The 24,609-nt window shown below is 43.4% G+C and overlaps 1 protein-coding gene across 5 annotated transcripts in view; it reads left to right on the forward strand.

The window, feature by feature from the left end:
- The window catches only part of LOC146809012 (sialic acid-binding Ig-like lectin 13), a 580,696-nt gene that overhangs the window by 516,096 nt on the left and 39,991 nt on the right, over nucleotides 1-24,609 (forward strand). For all 5 annotated transcript variants that reach the window (XM_085615801.1, XM_085615802.1, XM_085615800.1 and 2 more), the window contains 3 exons: nucleotides 3,426-3,716; nucleotides 18,972-19,086; nucleotides 19,458-19,548. In XM_085615801.1, the coding sequence (XP_085471927.1) occupies nucleotides 3,426-3,716; nucleotides 18,972-19,086; nucleotides 19,458-19,548 (497 nt within the window). The remainder of the gene's footprint in view (nucleotides 1-3,425; nucleotides 3,717-18,971; nucleotides 19,087-19,457; nucleotides 19,549-24,609) is intronic.

Below are 24,609 nucleotides of genomic sequence, written 5' to 3' on the forward strand. Positions count from 1 at the left end.
TTCTGTTACTGACCTCGTTTTTATTGACATTAGAACTCTATGCACTTTACCGCTCCCAACCAGTGCTGAAGTGCTTGTGCTCTCTGCTTAAAACATGGTAAAATGGCCTACATCTCATTGGCACAAGTAAATGGTACTACCTACATTAAATGCTACTAGTGAATTTGGAGCACTGGTGCCACCCACTAAAGTAGCCCTTTAAAACATGTCTCGGTCCAGCCTCTGCAGCATGGAGTGCAGTTTCAGATTGTCATTTTTGCCATCCTGCAGTGTTCTTGTAAATTCTGATAAGCACCCCTGATGGAGGCCCTTAAGGCATGTAGGGTGGGTACATGATATTTAAAAAGGAATAGGTTTAGATTTTACACGTGCTGATAGTGATTTTGTTTTTACTATTGTAATGCCTACATCTCACATAGACTAATATTGGGTTACCCTACTACATTTAATATGTGATAACTGAAGATTGAGAGGAGGTAGGGAAATGATGTTACACTCTCTCTGCTAGTGTCTTGGGTCCCAGGACTGTAAATAGCTCCCCTGCTGTGGGATGTGTATTCCTCCCAGACATGGGGACCAATGGATCTTGGCAGGAAGAATGGGGAAGAGTTGTGCCCAGCCCTAAAATACACTTCAAAAGACCTTGCCAACACACACACATAGGACCTGACAATAGCCTTCTGTTGCCCCCACACATTTGGGAGGCAAACCCAGAGAGGGCAAGGGTGTGGAACAGGTGTCCCCCCCCCCCCCCCAAAAGCTAGCACTGGACATACAAGGCACAACTCTTAGACCTCACACCAGATCACGGCTGGGCCAGTGAAAGACTCAGAAAAGGAGCTGCACTGCTATTGGAAGGACTGCCCTGCTGCCTGGACCTTTTGAGCCCAGGAACATCAGTATGCTCCAAGGGCTAACTGGCTGGCCTCCTGTGTCAGCTATAGGGACACAGTAAGCTCTTGAGACCCTTCAACCTGCCGGCCTGCCACTGGTGGTCCCTGCTTGAATGAGTCCTAGCTTCCACGTGGTTGCCCCTCCAGGTCCTAGACCCTTAGTGTTGTGCTGACGTCACCCCCTCCTACCAAAATCTGAAACATATCAAATGTTTCACAAAATCTTCTCTGAGAAGCAACGAGAGACAGTAGCCTGCCTGCAAGCTGATCTGATGAAGGTGCATTGCTCATGGGTCTGACTTTGTCACACTTCCTGTTATGTCATTCTCTACAGCTGCAAATCCTCTTCAGTGGGACCTCTCGATGACTGTATACAGCCTTGTGGAACACTCTTCAGCTATAACCTGCAGCCTCATCCCACTGTAGGCATACAAGCTCTAGAGAAACTTCCAAAGGTAGAAATCATCACCTACCACCTACAATGATGACGACCAGCATCCCATCAATGATGGCAGCCTCCTCAGTGGGGATTCCTGGGTTCTCCCGCTCTGAGCTTTTCCTGCCCTCATCAATGGCTTCACCGAGACCTCATCCTGAAGCACCCTCTCCTCAACGACTTCTCTTTGAGCCACAATGAGACTTTACCTTCTGAAGAACGTTTTTTAAAATATCTTTTAAGTCCAAAGTTAAGCTGACTCCGTTGCAGTCGACAATGCGCCATATTTGTAACTGAAAACTACTGTCTTTTTTTTTTATATGGGAGAAATATAAAGTGAAGAAACTTATTTTTAAGAAACATTAAGTCAGTGCTTTTTCCCAATTTCAATTAAGCCAATTACGTCTCAATGTTTTATGAAGCAAGTTTTTTCACTTTAAATTCCGAACATATAAACACATATTTTGCCATGTCTATGGGCCACTGGAAGCAAGATGTCTGCTGTTTGTAGACCTGACATTTTGAAATGGGAGAAAAGTTTAATAATTAGTTTTATCGAATACATATAAACTTTAAATTAACTCTTCAGTTTAATTTTCTCCAATTTCAAGGTATTGTCTTTAGACACAGCAGGAATCTTGCTCCCAGTGGCTGACAACACTGTGCCATATTCATCACTCAAAAATGCAGCCATTATTTTAAGTTGGAGAAATTCAAAGTGCAGAAAAATGTTCCATGTTATGAACATTTTTGCAGAACATATTTCTGCAATTTAAATTTCTCCCATTTAAAATAAATGGCTGTATGTTACTGTTAGTCATGTAATGGTGCTACATATGGCGAAAGTTATGTCCTGTGCCAGAAATACATACAACACAGGCTCTCAGTCATCCATACACATATATACCATTCATATGCACACTTGTTCATACATCCCCAAAGACCACACTCTCACTGACACACATGGCAGCACTGTTGTAGTGCCCCTAGTCAAAGTATTTTGTTCAAACCATAGTATCTGGCCTGATAGACATTAGACTTAAAGTCGATGAAGCTCGGATTGGGGATGTCCGGTAACAATGCACAAGTTGCTTGGCCTTCATTAGCTCACAATCATTTTCACTGATCAAACGTAGCTCTCACTACAGAAAAGCTTAGCAACCCCTGCAATACAACCTAAAGTCAATTTGCAAAAGGTGTCTATGAGAGAAGAGACATGTACATTGTATTGTATTATATTTAGCCTCCATACATTTTGCAGATTGGAATTTTGAAATGAATTTTCAATCTAAGCATATGTGCCTATGATAGTATACAGGTCTAAAATAAATATCCGCTAGCAATGCGAATAGGTCTCGGCTCTTTCCGTTACATGCACCACCATTCAGAAAGATGAATGGCCAGTAATATTGCAATAGGTTTTCTACTAAAGAATGCCCATTCCACAATGGCTGGGAGGTCTACCCATTCATCATAGTGCAATTGCAGGAGGATAGCTGAAGAGCCCTGATGCACAGCTGGGCGCTAGGTGCATCAGGGCAAAGATGGCACAGATAGGCATGCATTAGTTGTGCCAATGTTGCCTAGGGGTGCAATTGCTGCATGCATTTGCTACACGTCTATGCAGCAGCCCTGAATAAATAGGGCGTGCAGAACTTTCAAAGGACAGAAAAACAGACTAGACAGCAAGTTGGTTACCCACCAAAATGGCAGTCTGAACTCATGAAAGTACTTTTAAAGGATAATTGAAAGAAACACTGCTGCACCTTTGTGGTGTCCTGATGTTTTCCCTGAAGTTCTTCTCGCCAGGGGAGCACTTGGGAATCTAGAATGTGGGTCTCTCAATGAAGAATGTTTATGCTCATAGTGAGGCAGTTGGTGGTGTTCACTGTGTGGGTGAGGGCTCCTGATTACCCTGTACAATAAACCTTCTTCAATCAACTTCAAAAACTCTGGTATTTCTTGTTCGAGCTTAAGGGATCACTACAACCTACCTTGATGATTTGACATAGACTGGATTGGCAGATAACCATGTCTTTTAGAAGCTATCTTTGAAGACCTGTTTAGTAAATGTATTTGTTTTTTTTTTCTTTCAGACAAGCCCAGACTTGCAACCTGGTACAACTCCTCCTGCCATAATGAAACCAATACGATAATGTGCATGTGTGTAGTTGAAGCCAATCCTCCACCAACTATCAAGTGGAAGATTAATGAGAGCACACTTCCAGAATCCTTCCAGAATGGATCCATGCTACTGGCATTCTCCCTGCTACATGCCATGAAGAACGCTACCTTAGTCATGAATATCAGTGACAGCGCCAGCCTCAGCATCACCTGCATCTTCTTGAACAAGCATGGCACAGAGGCTCAAATTTTACTCTCTCCAGGTAACATCAACATTTCTTACTCTATGGCATGATCCTATCCTGCCATATCAATCGTAGGAAGTTTAACTCCTTCCTCCTCCCTCCAGAATGTAAACTTGTAGTTGTGGGTGACCTATTACACTTCATAAACCAGCTAGGAATACATCTTTCGGGGGTCAGAGTTCATCAAGTCTGACACACAATATGGAATGAGTGGCCCCCTACCCGGACCATAAGCAACAATTCCCTGCCCAACTTAAATTAGGCAGTGTTGGTGCCCAACTCCAACAGTGAAGCAAATACCAAGAGGTAAAAGTATCTTGGCATTAGCAGCAGAATTGTGCAGTACATTCACTGTGCCTGGTCTCCTGTGTACTAGTCAATAACTTGATTATTTTCAGCAAACCTTGTCTGATTCCATACAGGTTCTTAAAAGTCTTATGTACTAATTTAGATCCTAGCAGAGGGGCATACGGGGATATTCCGTCCGCCGTATTAAAAGTCCATTATATCCTACATAAATCGTAATTCAGTGGACTGGATATCCGTCACGTTTGTGGCAGAGCATTTCATCCGCCAAGATCTAAACAAGGCCCTTAATGGATACTGTACCACCATGGACTCTTTAGTACATATTTTTCCCATTACAAGACAAGACATGTATCAATTTGCATAGTTCCCATCCCTAATGTGCATTCCTATCTGTAAAGTTCATCTCTTCAGCCTAATAACTTCATAGCTTGCCTTATAGAAAATTTACATCTTATAGCCTAACAAATAAATAAAACAAAATAAATCAGATTGCCTGGAGGTTGGTGCATTATGTATGACACAGAAGTCAGAATTTATCAGGTGCGATAAATAGACCCTCTTACAAGTTTTGCCTCAGGAATGTGACTTAACATGCGCATTTTGGAGCTTACTAAACCAAACACATATGTCCTGGTAATTATTTGGCATTTTTCCGATGTTAAATTCCAGAGGTTGAACTTTATTGCATGAAGTCTGCGAAACCTATAATTGCTAACCTTGCAAAAACAGGTTTTGAAGGTGCTGTAATAATATGTGCAAATTCTAAAAGAGGGTCAGTCTAGTAAATTATGTTTCACTCCCTTACCTATTATTCAGCAGCCTTATTTCGACAATCAATCAATACAATTTGAGAATATGAAGGCAGATCTGATATGTTGTCACTTAAAATGAATACTCGATAGCCAGGGAGATGTGGGGTACTTAGAAGGGCAACCTTCTTGAAGTATTTTTACATAGAGTTGCAAATTAGTGGCTCAGGGCCACTGAATTTATTGGATGGACCCAGAATTTTAGTGTTTTACCTCAGTGAAAATGAATAGATATTAACCTGGCAGATTTATGACTTGTAGATACAACATTTGAAGTTAAATAGACGTGAATTAGCTTGAAATCCGGTGCCTTACAGTTTCGCAATATCATTCTGCGCAAGCTGTCGGGGTGATGGTCCAACACCAATTCTTGTAAAAAAAATGTTTTACTTGATGAAATCTTGCGTAATTCCTGTTTGCCGGGTTTGGTCTATTATCTGATTTTGTTATTTTCTCCCTTGTTCTGTTTTTTCACATAATAATTGTATGTGAGAAACTAAATCGAACAGGGAATGTATCATAGTAACTATGAAAATGATATGTCCAACAGCTGAGAGAAGATTTCTGCTCAAATCAGTCTCCAACTGTATCTCGCATGACTTTTGAATGGTAGGTGTTCCCTGGCATACACGTTTCACATAGATTGCCGGCAATATATGTTTCTCATAATGTGGATTTGTTTTGATAACATTTGGTGTATTAATGAGTAAAAACTTGGGGCCTGAGTCACAAAAGTAATCTGAGACAAAATCCTAACTTTACGACTTTAGGTATTCACAAAAGGCATTTAGGAGTAGTAAAGTTAGGATTTTGTCTTATGTTTGTCTTAAGTTTTGGTCTTAAGACAAAATCCTAACTGAAGTTTAACTTAAGTTAGGATTTTGCATTAATACCAAAACTTAAGACAAACGTAATACAAAATACTAACTTAAGTTTACCTTAAGTTAGGATTTTGTCAAAGACCAAAACTTAAGACAATCTTAAGATAAAATCCTAACTTTACTGCTCGTAAATGCCTTTTGTGAATATCGAAAGTTGTAAAGTTAGGATTTTGTCTCAGATTACTTTTGTGAAAGCTGGCTCTTCGTGATTTAACTCACCCCAATATAATCGCCTAATGAAAATCCTTGGGTCTCGTGTATGAGAAGTGAAAACAGTGATGCTTCACTTCTCAGTGCGTCCTCCTTACAACATGATGGATACGTCATAATTACTGTACGACGCATCATGTCGCAAGGAGTTACAGTTACGTCAGTATTTCTGATGCATCTCTAGGCGCAAAAGTGACGCATTGCTGGGGTGTGTCTAAAAACAGATACAACTCCAGCAATGTTTCCTTTAACATGGGGCAAGCTCCATGTGAAAGGGCCTGCGTCAGTCTTACGCCTGCGGTGGGACAGGCTTAAGATATTGACACAATGACGACCTCGAAGTGGCGTACTGAAATCTCATAGATTTCAAAGTGCCACTTCTACAAGGCTTTATGCAGGGGAACGCCCACCCTGCATACATTATACCTGGCACAGGTATAAGGTGGCGCAGGGGTTTACAAAGTGACGCATCTGCCTCGTTATGTCACTTTGTAAATAGGATGCTACATGGTCTATTTTTTACGCGGCCGGTGTGTAACAAAAATTGAAGCTCCGTCGGCGTTAAAGTGACGCAAGACCTCATAAATAAGGCCCTTGTTTTTTAGATAGCTGAGAATACCCTGACATATTCATGTTCCAAAGTTACACCTCATGCCTAAGCAAAGGTCACATCCTGAAGCTGCATCCTTGATCATGGCTAGACCAATGGCAGAAAAATGCTCAGTTGGCATAGCCTGCAGTGACTGTATACAGTCAGGGGTGGCAGCCAGGGCTGTAACCCTAGGGCTGTGTTTGGCGTGTGATGCCTCTCTAAATAAATACATTATTAGCTTGGTAGTCTGTGTTCCTTGTTCTGATCCAAGAATGAAAGACATACATTGAACTTTTATGTAAACAAGAGCGAAAGAGCTACTCATCTGGTGGAGCAATTTCAAAATGTGAAACCTGAAGGCCTTCAATCAATACTGGCTTGCATGCTATTCCACATTGTGTGATCCCAGGCAAATATTGTATTTGACAGAGTCTAATTTTTCTTTTTATAATATGTGAGCTCACTTTTAAATACTTGAGTACAGGATTTGCCTTGAACAAACACCTCTTACATTTGATTTAGTACACTGTAATGTTTACTCCATCTATGATAGGAATCTAGGCCATGTTAACGTTTTGCATGTCTACTGGCTTGCCTCTGAGTTCACTAATGGCAGTCATTAGGGGATAGACATGAATGTTTCTAAAATCACTTTTTTCAAGAGTCCGCCTATGCAGCTATGCAGTTCTCAACAGTTAGCTCTCATTAAAACACAGTGGCGGCTGGTGACATTTGAATGTGGTGAGGCATAAAATAATTGTTGTACTGTAATGTGGTGAGCGAGTGTAGCGAGCTAGCCTGAACACTCTACAGAGGGTTAGGGGGGTGCTGGGGGTGCTCCTCCCGAGAACATTTTGAGAAAAAATAGTGGACAAATGGTGCATTTTCAAGCAAATTTGAGAAATTCAAATAATAATAATACATTTAAATGACCTAACACATGAAGTCAAGTTGGAATTAAGTAATTAGAAGCAGCAATGAGAAATAGACCTTTAACCACGTAAAATAAATTACAGCATGTGTTTTAGGTGCAAGACAGTGAAAAGGTGTTGGGAGGCGCTTCTCCTAAACTTATTGCTGATCTAGCCAGACTTAGCCGTGAAATGGAAAATGTAAGAAGCGCATTTAGCGAGCTTGCCTGAACAGTGCACGTATATGTCCATCACAAACTTAACCTCAAGCCCAGTAGTTCTCTGTGTGGGTTTTCTGCATTACTCAGCCGTTTTATTGTCAGGCAAGAAAGATGTGTTTGAGGCATATGAGCTGCAGATCACACACTGAGGATAAGATCGCCATCTGGTGTTGGGCTCGGATGATTGCAGGTTGTTGTCGTCTTCGGAAGAAGCCTTTGGTGACGCCTCCCCTGGACAACAGTGCGCATGGGCATCCACTCCATCATCAGATTGTTTTTTTCCGCCATTGGGTTCGGATGAACTTTTTTCCGCTCCAGCAGAAAACTTTCAGCATTCGATTTCTTCAATCTTCTTTCAATCGACATCGAAATCATCTCGGACCGGTTCCGGAAGCGGCTGATGGACAGGACACCCTTCAAGAAATGCCCCCGGTGTGGAGCGAAGTTCCCCCACAGTGATCACCACGAGGTTTGTAACCTCTGCCTGTCGCCGGAACACAACGAATCGACCTGTCCAGCTTGTTCCGCTTTCCGTTCCAAGAAGACCCTCCGGGACCGAAGAGCTCGACGCCATATTATGGCCAAACCAGCTCCAGAACCGGAGGACATCTTTGCTCAGGATGTTCCTGAAGATGACACCGAAGATCTCGAGATCGTGTCCGAGGCCGACGATTCCGATGACCTCATCACTCCAGGGCAGCGTGTGAGTACCAACCCCCCTGCCCCTGCCCCGTCCAAAAAGACATTGGTCAAGACTCCGCCAGCTGGGCCCAGTCGAGACCGGAAATCCTCTTCAGAAGCCCCGCCCTCGGGCCCGGCTCCGAAGACATCTAAGCCTGTAGGTGGCTCGGGCTCGAGCAAACCTCATGTGATTGTGCCTATAACACCTTCGGCACCGAAAACTCCACTGTCGGCACCGAAACAGGCTCCAAGACCGAAATCTCCTTCGGCACCGAAACGTTCCTCGGCACCGAAGTCTCCACCGGCGCCGAAACGTTCTTCGACATCGATGCCTAAAAGTCCCTCGGCACCGAAATTTCCTTCGGCGCCGAAAAAACCATCGGCACCGAAGACTCCATCGACGCCGAAAAATCCATCGACGCCGAAACCTCTTTCGGCACCGAAAAATCCATCGGTACCGAAAACTCCGTCCACACCGAAAAAAGTTCATAAAGACCCGAAACGGTCATCACCACCACCGCCTTCGGAGCCAGATGAACTTTTTCACCCAGATCCTAATCAAAAGCGGATCTACATCAATCAATCACCTCCAGCTCCCATACGGAAGAAGGACTGTGCTACTTCACCACTTCATCCTTCCTCTCCTTTATTACCTCCTAACCCGTCCCCCCCTCCTCCTCCTCCTCCTTCTCCTTTACCTTTACCTTTACCATCTCCCTATCATTCACCTCCTCCACAGGATGATAATGATGACTTGGGGGGAGGGGCGGACCCTGATTTATTTAATCATCCTGTTGATCCAAACGACCCTTTTACGTTCCCAGACACAGCACCCGTAGATGACTGGTCTTATCCAATACCTGACATGCCTGACCCCACTACCTACCCCTCCAAGCCCTCCCCTCCTGATGACCACTTAGGGTTTGGCCAACTTATAAATAGGCCAGCAACATTCCACGGCGTCACAATGCACACAGACGCCCTTGAAGAGGACTTTCTCCTCGATACCTTTGAGCAGTCACAAAAGACTGTCCACATACTGCCCATGATCAAAGGGGTTATAAAGCATGCTACTGAAGTCTTTAAAGACCCTGTTCGAGCTAGGGTTCTCAACCCACGCATCGAAAAAAAGTACCGACCAGCCCCGCAAGACCCTGCATACATTAAGGCCCAGCTCCCTTTAGACTCCTTAGTCGTATCAAATGCCAGGAAGCGCGTTAACTCACAGACAACTGGAGAAACGCCTCCCCCAGACAAAGAGTCTAAGCTTTTAGAGGCCTCAGGCAAACGGGTCGCCGCGCAGGCGGCTAACCATTGGCGTATTGCGAATACCCAGGCCCTGTTAGCCAGGTATGATAGGGCGCATTATGACCAACTTGAGGACCTTATGCAACATCTGCCTGAACCCTTTAAGTCCCAGGCCTCTGACCTCATCCAAGAAGGCAAATTAATATCTAATGCCTCCATTAAATGCGCCTTAGATGCGGCAGATACTGCTTCTAGAGCGGTCAATACTAGCGTCTTACTCAGACGACATGCCTGGCTCCGTATTTCCGGTTTTAAACCGGAGGTTCAAACCGCAATTCTGGCTCAACCTTTCAACCAAGAGCAGTTATTTGGCCCTGCAGTGGATACTGCATTGGAGAAAATGAAAAAGGATAATGAAACTGCCAAGTCTATGGGAGCACTGCAGTCTCCTCAAAACCGGGGTTCCTTTAGTCGCTCCTTTTATAGAGGAGGCTCCAAAAACACGGGAACTGAGACCACATCCACCTTTAAAAATTCGGGACAAACATCCCCTAACAGAGGATATTTCCGTGGAGGTTATCGGGGAAACAATAACAAAGGTCGAGGGCGGGGAAACAACAATAACAGCCGCACCTCCCCAGCCACTAAACAGTGACTTGCCACCACTCCCCCCAGACCATTCCACTCCAGTCGGGGGCGGCTCCAACAATTCCTACCTGTCTGGACTTCCATCACCACAGACAGGTGGGTAAGACAAATTATCCAGTCTGGCTACTGCCTCGAACTCATACAATCCCCCCCAAACATACCGCCCAAACAACGTCCAATGTCCTCACATCATCTCTCTCTCCTCAAACAAGAAGTTCAATCCCTGTTACAAAAACATGCGATAGAACCAGTCCCCCTTCAACATCAGGGAACAGGGGTATATTCTCTATACTTCCTCATTCCCAAAAAGGACAAAACACTAAGGCCCATACTGAATCTCAGACTACTAAACCAGTATATACATTCGGATCATTTTCATATGACCACCCTCCAACAAGTCCTCCCACTTTTACAACAGGGAGACTTCCTTGCCACATTAGACCTCAAGGACGCATACTTTCACATCCCTATGCATCCCGCTCACAGAAAATATCTACGATTTGTGGTAGATGGGCAACACTATCAATTTACAGTTCTCCCATTCGGAGTAACAACAGCACCCAGAGTGTTCACCAAGTGCCTAGCAGTCGTGGCAGCGCACCTCAGAAGACAACAGATCCATGTCTTCCCCTATCTGGACGATTGGCTCATAAAAGCCAATACACACCAAAAATGCGTTCTCCACACTCATCGCACGATTCAAACTCTCCACGATTTGGGATTCACTATCAACTACCCCAAATCCCACCTACAACCTTCCCACTTACATCAGTATCTAGGAGCAACCATAGATACATCCAAAGCCGTTGCTTATCCCAGCACTGCCAGGATAGCCAGTATACAAAATATCATCTCTCAATTTCAAACTCATCCATCTCTTCCAGCAAGAGTGTTCATGCAGCTCCTAGGCATGATGGCGTCATGCATCTCCATAGTCCCACACGCACGACTTCAAATGCGTCCCTTACAGGAATGTTTAGCACAACAGTGGAACCAAGCTCACGGACAACTTACCGATCTGGTGTTGGTGGACAGTCGCTCACTTCGCTCACTGAAATGGTGGAACACCATCAACCTGTCCAAAGGGCGACCGTTCTTAGAGCCTCTTCCACAAGTTGTGCTAACTACCGACGCATCTCTCACGGGGTGGGGAGCCCACCTCCTTCACCATACCACTCAGGGCAGATGGACCAGTCAACAAAAACTGCTCCACATCAACCACCTGGAACTCTTAGCAGTGTTCCTAGCACTAAAATCCTTTCAGGTACACCTAAAGAACAAAACTGTCCTCATACGCACAGACAACATGACGACAATGTATTATATACAGAAACAGGGAGGGACACATTCTCTCCAACTGTCCCAACTGGCACAGCAAATCTGGAGATGGGCAATTCCCCAAAACATCTACCTGTTAGCAGAACATCTCCCAGGGATCCACAACCAGGTGGCCGACCTCCTGAGTCGCCACACACAGCAGATCCACGAATGGGAATTACACCCCAAGGTTCTACTCCCCTTCTTCCAAAAATGGGGACAACCAGACATAGACATGTTCGCCACTCCCGAAAACACAAAATGCCCAACCTTCGCCGCCAGGTTTCCACACCCACAGTCGAAGTGCAATGCCCTATGGATGAACTGGTCAGGCAGATTTGCGTACGCTTTTCCGCCTCTCCCACTAGTTCCATTTGTGGTACGCAAACTGAAACAACAGTCGCTAACACTAATACTAGTAGCTCCCACTTGGGCACGTCAACCGTGGTTCACCACACTTCTGGAACTATCTTTAGTTCCACATCAAAGGCTACGCCTCTCCCCGGATCTATTAACCCAGAACCATGGAGAAATCAGACACCCAGATCCTCAAACACTGAACCTAGCGATCTGGCTCCTGAGGTCTTAGAGTTCGGATACCTCAATCTCCCTCCGGACTGTATGAATATCATAAAGGAAGCCAGATGACCTACTACTAGAGCGTGTTATGCCGCGAAATGGAAACGATTTGCCATCTACTGCGCTAATAATGACATACACCCATTAGATGCTTCCATCCAAAACATCATTTGCTATCTACTACACTTGCAAAGATGCAATCTAGCGTATTCCTCTATACGTTTACACCTAGCAGCCTTAGCAGCCTACTTGCAAAATAGGCAACACCTGTCCCTTTTTAAGGTACCAGACATCAAAGCGTTTATGGAAGGTCTCAAAAGAATTCTTCCCCCAAGATTACCACCTTCCCCAGTGTGGAATCTCAATGTGGTTCTAACAAGACTTATGGGTCCCCCATTTGAACCTATGCACAAATGTGAATTACAATTCCTAACATGGAAGGTAGCTTTCCTTGTCGCAATCACTTCCCTACGAAGAGTAAGTGAAATACAAGCCCTTACACTAGAGGAACCTTTCTTACAACTACACCGTAACAAAGTGGTTCTTAGGACAAACCCTAAATTTCTCCCAAAAGTGATTTCCCCTTTCCACCTTAACCAATCAGTAGAGCTACCAGTCTTTTTCCCAAACCCAGACTCCGTAGCTGAAAGGGCCCTACACACCTTAGATGTCAAAAGAGCCTTGCTTTATTACATCGACAGGACGAAACCTTTTCGAAAGACAAAACAACTCTTTGTTGCTTTCGCACCACCACATAAAGGCAATCCCATCTCCAAATCCGGTTTAGCCCGGTGGATAGTTAAATGCATCCAAATATGCTACCAAAAGGCTAAACGTACACTTCCAGTTCCCCCTAGGGCGCACTCCATGCGTAAAATAGGGGCTTCTATGGCCTTCTTAGGTAACATTCCCCTAGAAGACATTTGCAAGGCAGCCACGTGGTCTACCACGCATACCTTCACTAAACACTACTGTGTTGATGTGCAAGCCAAACAACAGGCCTCAGTGGGCCAGGCTGTCCTAAAAACTTTATTTTAAACTGCTGCAACGGATACAGGCGACCACCGCTAAGGGGAAGCACTGCTATACAATCTATCCTCAGTGTGTGATCTGCAGCTCATATGGCTCGAACGGAATATGCTACTTACCAGTATGCATCTGTTCTTGGCATGTAGAGCTGCAGAGTCACACACGCCCGCCCGCCTCCCCGGGACCTGTATCTGTTCCAGCATCTGTCTTACTTAGACATTACACATGGACATCCTTCTTTCATTCCTATACACTCCATCTTTTCCCTTCATGGCGAAAAAACAATCTGACGATGGAGTGGATGCCCATGCGCACTGTTGTCCAGGGGAGGAGTCACCAACCTCGTGACCAAAGGCTTCTTCCGAAGACGACAACAACCTGCAATCATCCGAGCCCAACACCAGATGGCGATCTTATCCTCAGTGTGTGACTCTGCAGCTCTACATGCCAAGAACAGATGCATACTGGTAAGTAGCATATTCCTTTTGTCGATACTGAAACCTTCAGAAACATTTATTTTCGTGCAACCAGTCCTCCTTTCTCAAAGCATGCCTCTCTAGCCCCTTATTAGCTTGGGTGTCTCTCTGAAACATCTCTCTGCATCAACTTTCAAAATACCCATTTCCAGTTAAAAGTGACAATGCAAGAACACCTATGCAAAGTCGCTTCTGGCAAATGCAGTAGTGCCCTTTGGACTTTTTCTGTACCCCTTAGCAAACAACAGTGCAGCTGTGTTAATTGTTTCTGTACACTGTGCAAGGTGTAGCACATCTGTCATACTTTCTATATACATTGTACAGGAAAGACTCCTCTGCAGGTAGCACAACTTTTTCAAACCCTGTATGTATAAGTAGGGCTTCTCTGACCTTGATTATGCACATGTGGATTAGTCAATGCTGCTGTTGCACTGCTGTTTCTGCATGGCACGTCAGACATACCGAGATCATGTTTTTTATGTAAGCAATGTGCTGTTGCCATAATGTATATCAACACCTTAGGCAGCTAGAACTCACAGCGAGCACTCTTTATCTACCCCTTGCTTACACTTTATGTACTCAAAGCATAAACCATCAAACTGCTTCTATACACCTGGCGCAGTTCTTAATGCTCCTGATACCAGTATTTCATCAGCCAGAGCCTTGTGGAGGCAATCCCGCTGCTGACTGTACGCCTGGGGAGAGCACACATTTGTAAACACCTTGTTCATATGGTCCACTGCTGCTGTCAATGGTTTATGCGACTCTCTTGTAGGCATTTTTACAGCACATGCGGGTAACAATGCTGGTAGATGGTACTACTGGACCGCTTGTGTAAAACTCACAAAGGCAGTAAGTACAGTCACTGCCACAAGCTTAGGTGCGTTTTATACAGTTACTACTTTTACTATCACTGTTTCTGTTCAACTGCTACCATTATACACTTCGCAGGTAGCGATGCTACTATACTATTTATGTACACATTATGGTAGTAGTACACCTACCACCACAATGTTTCTTTACACCTGCGGTGCTCTGCCACATTCTCTTCGTACAAAGCATGCTGGTACTACTGTAAAATATACTTAAAAGATACTAATGCTTTACTATTAATGTACAACCTAAAGGCAGTGCTGCCGCTACCATACATACTAGGGTTGTTACAAAACTGTTTTGCACACCTTCGATTGGTAGAACTGCTGCCATCACATGATTTTTACATGTCTATGAACAATCACCTAACGCTATGGCAGCTGCAAGCAGAACTGCTGTTGCCACATTTATTTACTCTTGATAGCCTCTTGACATCACAAAGCTGGTTTGGGTTGAACTAAACATATTTCACAAATCTGGAAGTTATTCCTTTTAGTTTTAGGTGAGGCCGAGGGACGGTCAAGAAGTCAGAGCCCTCCCTCCGCTAAGGCTGTAGTACACTGACCTGATGCCATCTTGCTGTACACAGTGGGTGAGGGCACCTGGCGTTGATAGTTGCTGTGAACTGTTACTGCTTCCATGGCTCCTCCGGGCTGTAGCGCCAGTGATACAAAGACCTTGCAGGAACCAGCCCACGCTTGTCAGCTGTCTGCATCGCTGCAGCATTACAGACCTTGCCTCAAAACCAACCCCACTAATAATCCCTCCTCGCGAATGCTGCAAACTCATAAAGCTGCAACTACTCCGCCTCTGTGAACTAAGAACTTGACACCCTTGCTGACAGTTACGGCCGGCAAGATGGGCGGGCAGGTGGGGGGACGGTAATTAAAATAAAATAAAGAACCTACCTTGGCTTCCTCTGGATCACGCGTCCCCGCCTCAGCTCCTGCTGCTCCAGGCCAAGTTTAACCTAGGCAGCCTCCCTCCTCTAAGCCAATCACAACACTGCAATGGCAGCATTGTGATTGAAGCAGTGCAGCGGACAGCGCCCCAGCCGGGCGCTTGTAGAGAGGCCATTTTCTCTCTCTAGGCTGCATGTAGCCTACAGAGATAAAATGTAGAGTGCGCATGACTGCTTTGTTCAGCCCTGGGGCCGACCAAACAGCCAGGGCCCATAACAATGGGCAAGCCACTCTATCCCCCCCCCCCTGCCATCGAGCAGGACTGCTTGCCCCCAATCAGGCACTTCTGCTTTCTCGCAGTGTGAGAAGCAGAAACATAAAATGGTAGTTTTACCATTTTATGTTTCTGCTTCTCGCACTGCGAGAAAGCAGTAGGGCAACGTCCCTACACCCCAATGGAGGAGCCGCCATCAGATTCTCAGCCACATTCACCTGCTTTAGGTTATAATAATTTCTCCACAAGGTGTTAGATTTTCTCCCTCTTAGAGCTTGTAAAACCATGATTATAAATTCTAGGCTTGATTACTCACCAAGGCTGTCCCATAAATCTCATAAACAAATTCAATTGGTGCAGAATTTAGCAGCCAGAATACTACTTCATCTTTGCAGACATTGTTTCATCATAGGTAAGTTGATGGACCTTCACTGGCTACTAATAACAAAGAGGATTCAGTTCAGACTCAGATTCACAGAGCTGTCTACCTTTTTGGTCCACATATTCTTCAAGAACCTTTTAAGTTCCACTCACCTGCCAGATCTTGGAGATATGCTGTTACCTTTCCTATTCTCACTAGAAAACTTTGTGACTTGGATCCCTTACTCGCTGTGCAATAGGACGTAAGTTATTCCTTAAAGATGAGACCTGGGGTTGGTTGTGGTCCCTCCTGGAAGGGGCCTTGACTTGAAGTTTAGGACAGACTGTTCCCATGTCGAACATGTGCAATACGTATTTGGATAAGGTGGGCCTTTGCCTTGGGTGGCATGCTGGGAAAAGAACAATGGATTTGAATGCCGCCTGGGCGATTGCCAATGGCTGAGATTAATTCAAGCATTCCATTTGTCACCTTGTTGTAGTTGCATTAATTCTAATGAAGCAATTTTATTTTTTGGCATACCTTATCTTCCCTTCAGGCAGTTTGCTTGATTAATATATAGTGTTACTCTCTTTAGAGTTCCCATTTCAAATATGAAATTTTAAGATCTATATTTATTAACTGTAATGTTGTTTTAGTTAGCCTCAGCGCATGTACCAAATGCATTTCTCAGAGAAAATCCTTCCTGATTGACTCAACCTACCAAGAGTGAGCCATTTTATAGCATATGAAAAATATTGCTATCTAGAATATAGCTTTTCTCCTCCTAACTTAAACCTTTCGTGTATATCATTACTCCATAAACTGTGAGTACTGTTATGGAGATAGGTTTCAAATTCATGAAAGTCTCTAACATTCATGAAACGTTACATAGTATATTCAAGCTCATGTTACTGTGAAGGACAATTTAATAGCTAGTGTTGCCACAATTTATTGATTAAATTATGGGGAACATTGCTGTTTGGTGGGGTCATAGGGTGATTTGAGAGACAAGTAATGATGCTTTTAAGTAATTGTGATAGCATTTATAAGGGACATGACATAATAAGATAATTTTACAATAATATTTTTTGCAGACTATCCGCAATCCAGTGCCTTTTCCAAACGTATAAAGAATGTATGAAGATTAATGATACTCATGGCAAAGATTTTACAAGTCAGTTAGAACACAGAATGTGCAACTCATTTTGGGGAAAAATGTCAATTATCATAATCCTAATACAGCTTCAAATTTGATTCAGCCTCTAAGCCTGTCGTTAGAAAAATGCTCCCTAAGAATAGTTATGTGAAATTTTTTAATTTATTTATTTTCATTTTTAATATAAAATATGTTTGATACATTGTTGAAAATGGAAATTTGATATAAATGATAAAATCATTTTTTATATCTAAAACAAAATATATTGTCAAAGTTTGCGGTATTTAAATATATGATATTAAATATATGATTGAGCCCAAATCTGTAAAACAATTTTCAAATTTGAAAGCTCAGAAATTGTACTTAATTGAAAGAGGTAGTAGGATGAAAGCAGGACCATTAAAAAAAAGTACATTTAATAGACAAAGTCAAGTGTTTTCAATCGATCTATCATAACACGTAGGGCCATATTCACAGAAGTATTCTGAGACAAAATCCTAACTTTACGACTTTCGGTATTCACAAAAGGCATTTAGTAGTAGTAAAGTCAGGATTCCTAACATTACTACTACTAAATGCCTTTTGTGAATACCAAAAGTCGTAAAGCTAGGAGTTTTCTCAGTTTAAATGTGTAAATGTAAATGTAGTTGATCTTATATAGCGCACAGCTACCCGCTGTGGGTTTCCCGGTGCTTGCTTAGGGAACCCGTCCTGGTATTCCCCTGTGAGATAGCAGGGTATCCACAAGGTGAAAGTCTGGCATCCCGCCGCGAGGGGCCGTTGTGGAGATTAAGCAAGCTATTGCCCAGAGTCTCAGAGTGTGAACCCGTGAGTCGAGGAGGCACCGGGGCGAGAATTATCGAGTCCGTGGAATTTTTAGCCCAAGACCCGCCGAGGCGGGGAATTGAACCCTGGTCCAGGACCGAACTCAGCTTCCGGGTCTGCTGCCTCTAACCCCTGAGCCCCTGAGTTTAGTAGTAGTAAAGTTAGGAATCCTAACTTTACTACTACTAAATGCCTTTTGTGAATTGCGAAAGTCGTAAAGTTAGGACCTTGTATCAGATTACTTTTGTGAATCGGGCCCTAAAATTTGAGGGGTGGCAAGATACATGCTCAGTTCAAAAACATTATTTTCCAGGAATTTACAGTAAGCCAATGGAAACAAAAGAAAATGAATAGTAGACACATGCTTTAAATGGCTGGTGTAGGCTCATTGCACAATAGCAGTAGGAAATTAGGAAGGTCAGTGTTGATAAGAACATTATGCTAGGCAATGAGTGGACTGCATGAACCCAGTGGCCTTATCTGTCACCACATTTCCTACTTGCTTGTTCATTAATAGCCAACTGGTCAGTCTTGTTGATAGGCTTAGAAATTAGGATGCTGGTCTGGTAAACCACACGGTTAGACTTCCAGTAGTAGTACTGTGAACTCCCCATAATCTTGAAAGCAAAGTCTTTCCAAAACCAGTCCAGACAGGAGGTGCCCCATTTGAGGAGGCATAAACCATTCACATTGACGTCTGGGCTTTGGATAAAGCCATCATGAAACCTGAATATAGCATCTATTTATATGCTTAGAGCATGTCTAGGATTGCCTGAGAGACACGGAGACAATAAAATATTTCTTTTTATTTCCATTCAGTAAGATTTTTTTTTCCTACATTATTCCAACGCATGATGTGTGTGCATGGGTGTGTGTATAGGAGCTGGATGTGTGGGTACTTACACAGGTTCTAGAGACAGGATGATATTGGAGTAATACAATACAGATAACTTGTTCTTCATATTTTTCAGCTAAGGATCCTCCAGCACCTTCTATCATGGCAATGATTGGAGGAGGACTGGCCGGCATCTTCATTGTGGCTGGGGTTTCCTTGTTGGGGTGGCTCTTTGTTCGAAGGGTCAGAAGGTGAGTTCCATTTCAAACCTCAAGCAAACGACTGTCCTGACTGCTTTAGTGAAATCCTTAACTGTGTGTGTCCTTACATTTATCAACCAAAGCTTTTAAATCTCTATTCTAGAAAGCCTGTTTTTGCAATGAGTGGTAATGGAGCCTCTTCCAATTTTTGGTAAAATGACTAGATCAGAAGGCAATATAACCGTGGAATTTCTTTCACCTCGGAGTTAGAATGGAGAAGAAAGATCTGGTTTTGGATTCTCCTCAAGATTTAGCACTTCCTCCACAAATCTAAGGATATTCTTTTGCCAGCTAACTGTAAATCAAGCTTGGAGTCTGCTATACATGAGGCAAGCTAATGTATTGACAATATTTTTACACAGGACAGAAAATGGCAATAAAGAGACAGGCGATAAAGAGGAAATGGTGGATGATGACACCCTGATTTATAGTGAGATTCACAAGCCTCCAAAGGTATGTGTTTTTTTCAAATGCACTCTTTCTAAAATTGACAACACTTCATTAATAAAAGCTTGAAAAATAATGCTGTAGAATTTATGGTCAGAAGAGCAAATGTAAGGATGAAAGAGACAGCACTCCAAAGTAACAGGATAGGGCCTAAATGTATCAAGCAAAGGTAGTGCATTGACTTGCATCAAATGGAGAGAGAAAAAATGCAGCATATCTACTAACATATGCAGCACATTTCTTTCTCCCTCCTGGTGCACTTTTGACTGCCATGCATCAATGCACACAATAATAGGCATGGCAGTAACTTGAATTGCACCAGAGTAATCAGAGTAATTTTGGGTTACACTTTGACGCAGAATTACCGGTGATGACATGATTTAGCCTGCTCGCATAGTTAAGAATATTTTGGGGAAAAAGTCCTACCACAATAGCACAGTTAGCGAGCAAGAGGGGTTGTTTGCACTGCTATTTATGTTCTGTTGCTTTCCTCACCTTTTTCTTAACACAAAATGCATCACAGGATCTATTTTGGATGCTAGGGTGAATTTTGTGCTAAGAAACAAGCACTATATGCCTGGAGTAAGTAAGGGGAAAACCATACCCCAAGTGCATATTTCGCGAGCATGAGCAACTGCTTGTGCGGCTATTCATGTTCTCTTGCATTTGGTGATCTTTCTTAGAGCAAATTCTTTATTTGACTGTTTTTTGCTGGCTGTAGAACTGCACACTCTACTACAGCTCACCGCATGTAAACTGCCCGTGCTCCCTCTTTCAACATGAGGAAATTAGTATACCTCTTACTGGCATATGTTATTTACCTAGAAGTCCCTAGGATATGGTGCACAAAGCATACCCAGTGCCTACAAATTAAACATCACCTGTGGAATGTGGCACCAGTTGTGCCTGCCAAAAGCACCCTATCATAAGCATCTTACCTGCCCACATCTGAGATCATGCTGCGATCACTAGGTCATTAAAAGGGTATGGTGGTGGGCCCAGGCCAAGAAGGATGCTAAAAAGGGCTATTCTCTCCGACCCAGAGGTTGGGGAGACAATAAAGCTTGCAAGTACAGCCTATTTTCTTGACAATGTGGGGTCCACTTCCCTCAATGTAATTTGGGATGCCTTCATGGCATCTATCGGAGGGTTCCAACAGAATTTGGCATATACTAAAATGAAGATTGGGAGATCAAGCATGAAGAGACTGGAGGACAAAGTGGGCTCCTTAGAGGCCGAGCTGTTGCGGCTGGGCTCTCAGACAAATGTTGGAGAGGAGCAGTTACTGAGGCAACCGGAAGAGGCGAGGTTGAATTATAGGGTCAAACTGGATCAGAAATGCAGGGAGCAATGGCAAGCTGGCTGTATGAAGAACTTTGAATATGGGGAGAAAGCAGGGGCACCACTAGCATGGAAAGCTAGAACTGATAGATCAGGGGATCTTATCAGGCAGTTGGCAGTTAACCCCAGAGGTGATCGCACAGATAAGATGGAAGAGATGCAAGCCTGCCTTATTTCTCTATTTTCCGAACTATTTACGGAGGAGGTTGGCCCAGACCAAGATTAACTTATAACTTGGCTGGGGAAAGTCCAAATGCCAAAGTTGACAACTGAGGGTAGGGAGGGACCTGATGCCCCAATTACCAAGGAAGAGATCCACATATGCCTGTCTCAGAATAAGAACGGTAAGGCGGCCAGCCCTGATGCCCTGCCAGCTGAAGTGCATAAACTCCTAGTAGATGAACTGCTACCAGTTTTGGAGAGTTGTTTAATTCTGTATATCAGCAGGGTGGGTGTATCCCCAGAATAGGAAAAAAGGCCACCATAGTGCTGATCTTAAAACCATCTAAAGATCCCAGCAGGGCTGATTCCTATTGTCCAATCTCCCTGCTGAATGCCGACTATAAAATCTTTATAAGCATTCTGGCTGGGAGATTGGCAAAGCTTGCTCCGCAGCTGATACATTTAGATCAGAAGGGATTTATCCCTAAGAGACAGATTCAGGAGTTGCCACAACTGCTTATTGGCACAATGGATCTTGCCACAACCCCCTCGGTTACCTTGGCCGTTATCACAATAGATGCGGCAAATGCCAGGTGTGTTGGACGTCTCTTTGGGAGGTCCTGAGAGTAATGGGATTTGGCCCGGGTTTCGTGCATGCCCTTCAAATGCTATATCAAGTTGCACCAGCCAGGATTCTTCTCAATGGCATACTGACTCTTAGTTTTAGTATTTCAAGAGGTACGCGGCAGGGTTGTCACCTGTTACCTCTCTTGTTTGATATTTACATCGAGCTATTGGAGCAGCTGTAAAGAACAGATGAACAGGTCGCCCCTTTTAGCTCTCTGCCTTATAGTAGTAAGGTCGCCCTGTATGCAGATAGTCTGTTGATCTATACGGCAGACCCTGCTATAACTGTCCTGAGAGTAGAACATCTGGTCATAGAATTTGGGGCCCTCTCGGGGTTTTTAATAAATTCTGCTAAAACTTAAGTGATGTGCTGAAATATCAAAGATTGGGGTGGGAGGACAAGCTCTGTCATTAGATATCTAGTCATCTCAATTGTTAATAAGGTAGATGAAATTCCCCAGCACAATCTGCAACGGGTAGCCACAGAGATAGATCGCCTTCTTGTCAGGTGGAAGAACTTGCTCTTAACAATCTATGGCTGTGTTAACTTGATAAAGATGGCGGTCCTCCCCAAACTGACGTATCTTTTTAACTGTGTCCCTCTGGTGTTTCCCAAAGTCCATCATCGATAAAATTCAGGGGAAGGTAGTCTGTTTTATTTGGGCAAATAAGGGGGCTAGGCTGGCCTGGAAAAAACTAAGTTGTAGGCTTGATAACGGAGGCCTGACTCTCTTTGGATTTAAATTTGTATCGTGCCAAATTCTAGTGTAAAAATGGGCAAACGTTGTCAGGGAAACCGGACAATTTGACTTGGGGGAGTCTTTTCGGTGAAATGGTGAGAGAACTGAGTAAGGTGGGTTTCCTGTACAAGTTTGGGGTCCCCAGATTTTTTAAGAAGCTTCGTCTAAAAGTTTTGAGGTCTGCACTGAATTTATAGTACAAGATCAGGAGAATGTCCGGATTAGGGTACTACTCAGACTTCACCCCTATATGGGACTCTCCTGGAACCCCGGTATGTCTTGAAGACCCCCCAAGCCTTCCATTAAGGAGGGCTGGCATTACTATCTGGGCCGATTTGATGAGGTCTGAGTGGTGATTTAAAAGCGAAAGTTGGGGATAGCCTCTCTAGGTTTAAATTCGTATAACTATCTTCCTGGTTTGTGGCCTCAAACAAGGAGATTAGGGGTGATTGGGATTTGGAGTCACCTCTTCAAGACGTAAGATCTAAGAGTAAGGAGGTCGCAGTTTGGTACTGGGAACTCTTGGCCATGAATGAGAAAAATTTAGCGCCTCCTCACTCAGTCTGGGAAGGAGCCTTTCAGGGAGGAGCCTTTCATGAGTTGGATCTTTTGATGGCTTGGAGCAACTCCTTGAGGCTGGTAAACCAGCTGTTAAACCTGCCAATCTAAAAAGGAGCCACTTCTTTACAATTAATCGACTATATTGAACACTAGCTAAGATTGCTAAGTTTGCCCCCCTCCCTCCCCCTAAGTCTAAGTGATGTGGTTGTTTGGTGACTAATGATGTTCATGTTTTTCTCCAGTGTCCCAGGCTAAAGCATTAATGGGGGGGATTGAACTTAATTTGCGAAACATTTTTGGTGTGTTGGTTGATATGAATCCCATGTTATCCCTTTTGGGAGTCGATGAGTTATCATATAAATCTCTGCGGCATAAGCAGAGAGGGATACTATTCTACCCGATACTAATCTCATGGAGGGAAATCTGTATGATGTGGACTGAACAGTTATCCCCAAGGGTGGATGACTGGGTTAGGGCAGCCATTTGGGTGTGGCGCTCAGATCTGGGGTAAAAAATGGGCCGTGCCTCAGACCTATGGGCTGACTTTTTGGAGTGGTGTAGGAATCAAGGGATAGGTCAAACATTCACTCTTTGGACCTTGGGTGTATACAGTAGACCACAGGGCAGTTAGATCGAGTGGTTCGAGATTTGCAGTCGTCCCTAGTGGAGGAAAAAAAAGCACTCCATCTGTAAAGGTTTTTAAATACAAATTTAACACGTCAAAGTAACCTCCTGTGACAGGTCTAAAATGTCCTTTTATATATTAATATAACAATAGCGCTATCCTTCGTGAAGGGGCGTCTCCAATTCGCACTCGAAATAACGTAATCGCAGTGTACACAAGTTTTTTGCAAGTTTTTGTTTAATATTTGTCTGGTTTTTAGTTGATTATTAAGTTTGTCTTTTTTTCTTTTCAAAGATCCAGTCCATGTTCATATACACAAAACGTAGCCAGATAATCCAAAATAATCCAAATATATAATTGTACAAAAATCAAGTTTGATTCAAGGTAGCCTAATGCATTTTGGACCGTAGCCCTTCCTCAGATGCCGTGTATCTGTAAAGTTTGCAAAAGTATGTCTGTCGATTTTCGATTCGATTCATAAACTTTATCCAATTCAAAAAGAAATAATCATAAAAGTATACAAAACACCACTAGAAAATCATTCTACAATTTGTACATTAAAAGAATAAAAAGAAAAATGTATACAATTTTACATCATTTGTCAGAAAGCAATGGGAACCATGAAAGGTTTTTAGACCAAACTAGCTATACCGTTTCCTGATCTGGAGAGACAATCTTATAAAACTTAACATAGCACAACATACTCCAGGAGATGATAATGATAACAAGTAGTCATAGCCTTCTTTATAATTACATGGTTGCTGTTCTTTTAGAATAGGCTTAATAAACCTACTCCTTGGTTCCTTATATAAAGGACAAAAAAGAACAATATGGATAGTACTTTGACTAACTTTGTTAATGCAAGGACAAGGGGGCAGCCTCTCACACCAACCCCCTTGTTTTGGAAAGGCAAAAAGAAAATGAAGTGTGTTTAGTCTAAACCTTGTCAGGTAAAAACGCCATTGCACATGAGTGGTAAATGTTAGATAAAATTGGTGCTGTAGTTTGCCC

The sequence above is a fragment of the Triturus cristatus genome, chromosome 7 (assembly GCF_964204655.1).
Source record: "Triturus cristatus chromosome 7, aTriCri1.1, whole genome shotgun sequence".
NCBI classification, from domain to species: Eukaryota; Metazoa; Chordata; class Amphibia; order Caudata; family Salamandridae; genus Triturus; species Triturus cristatus.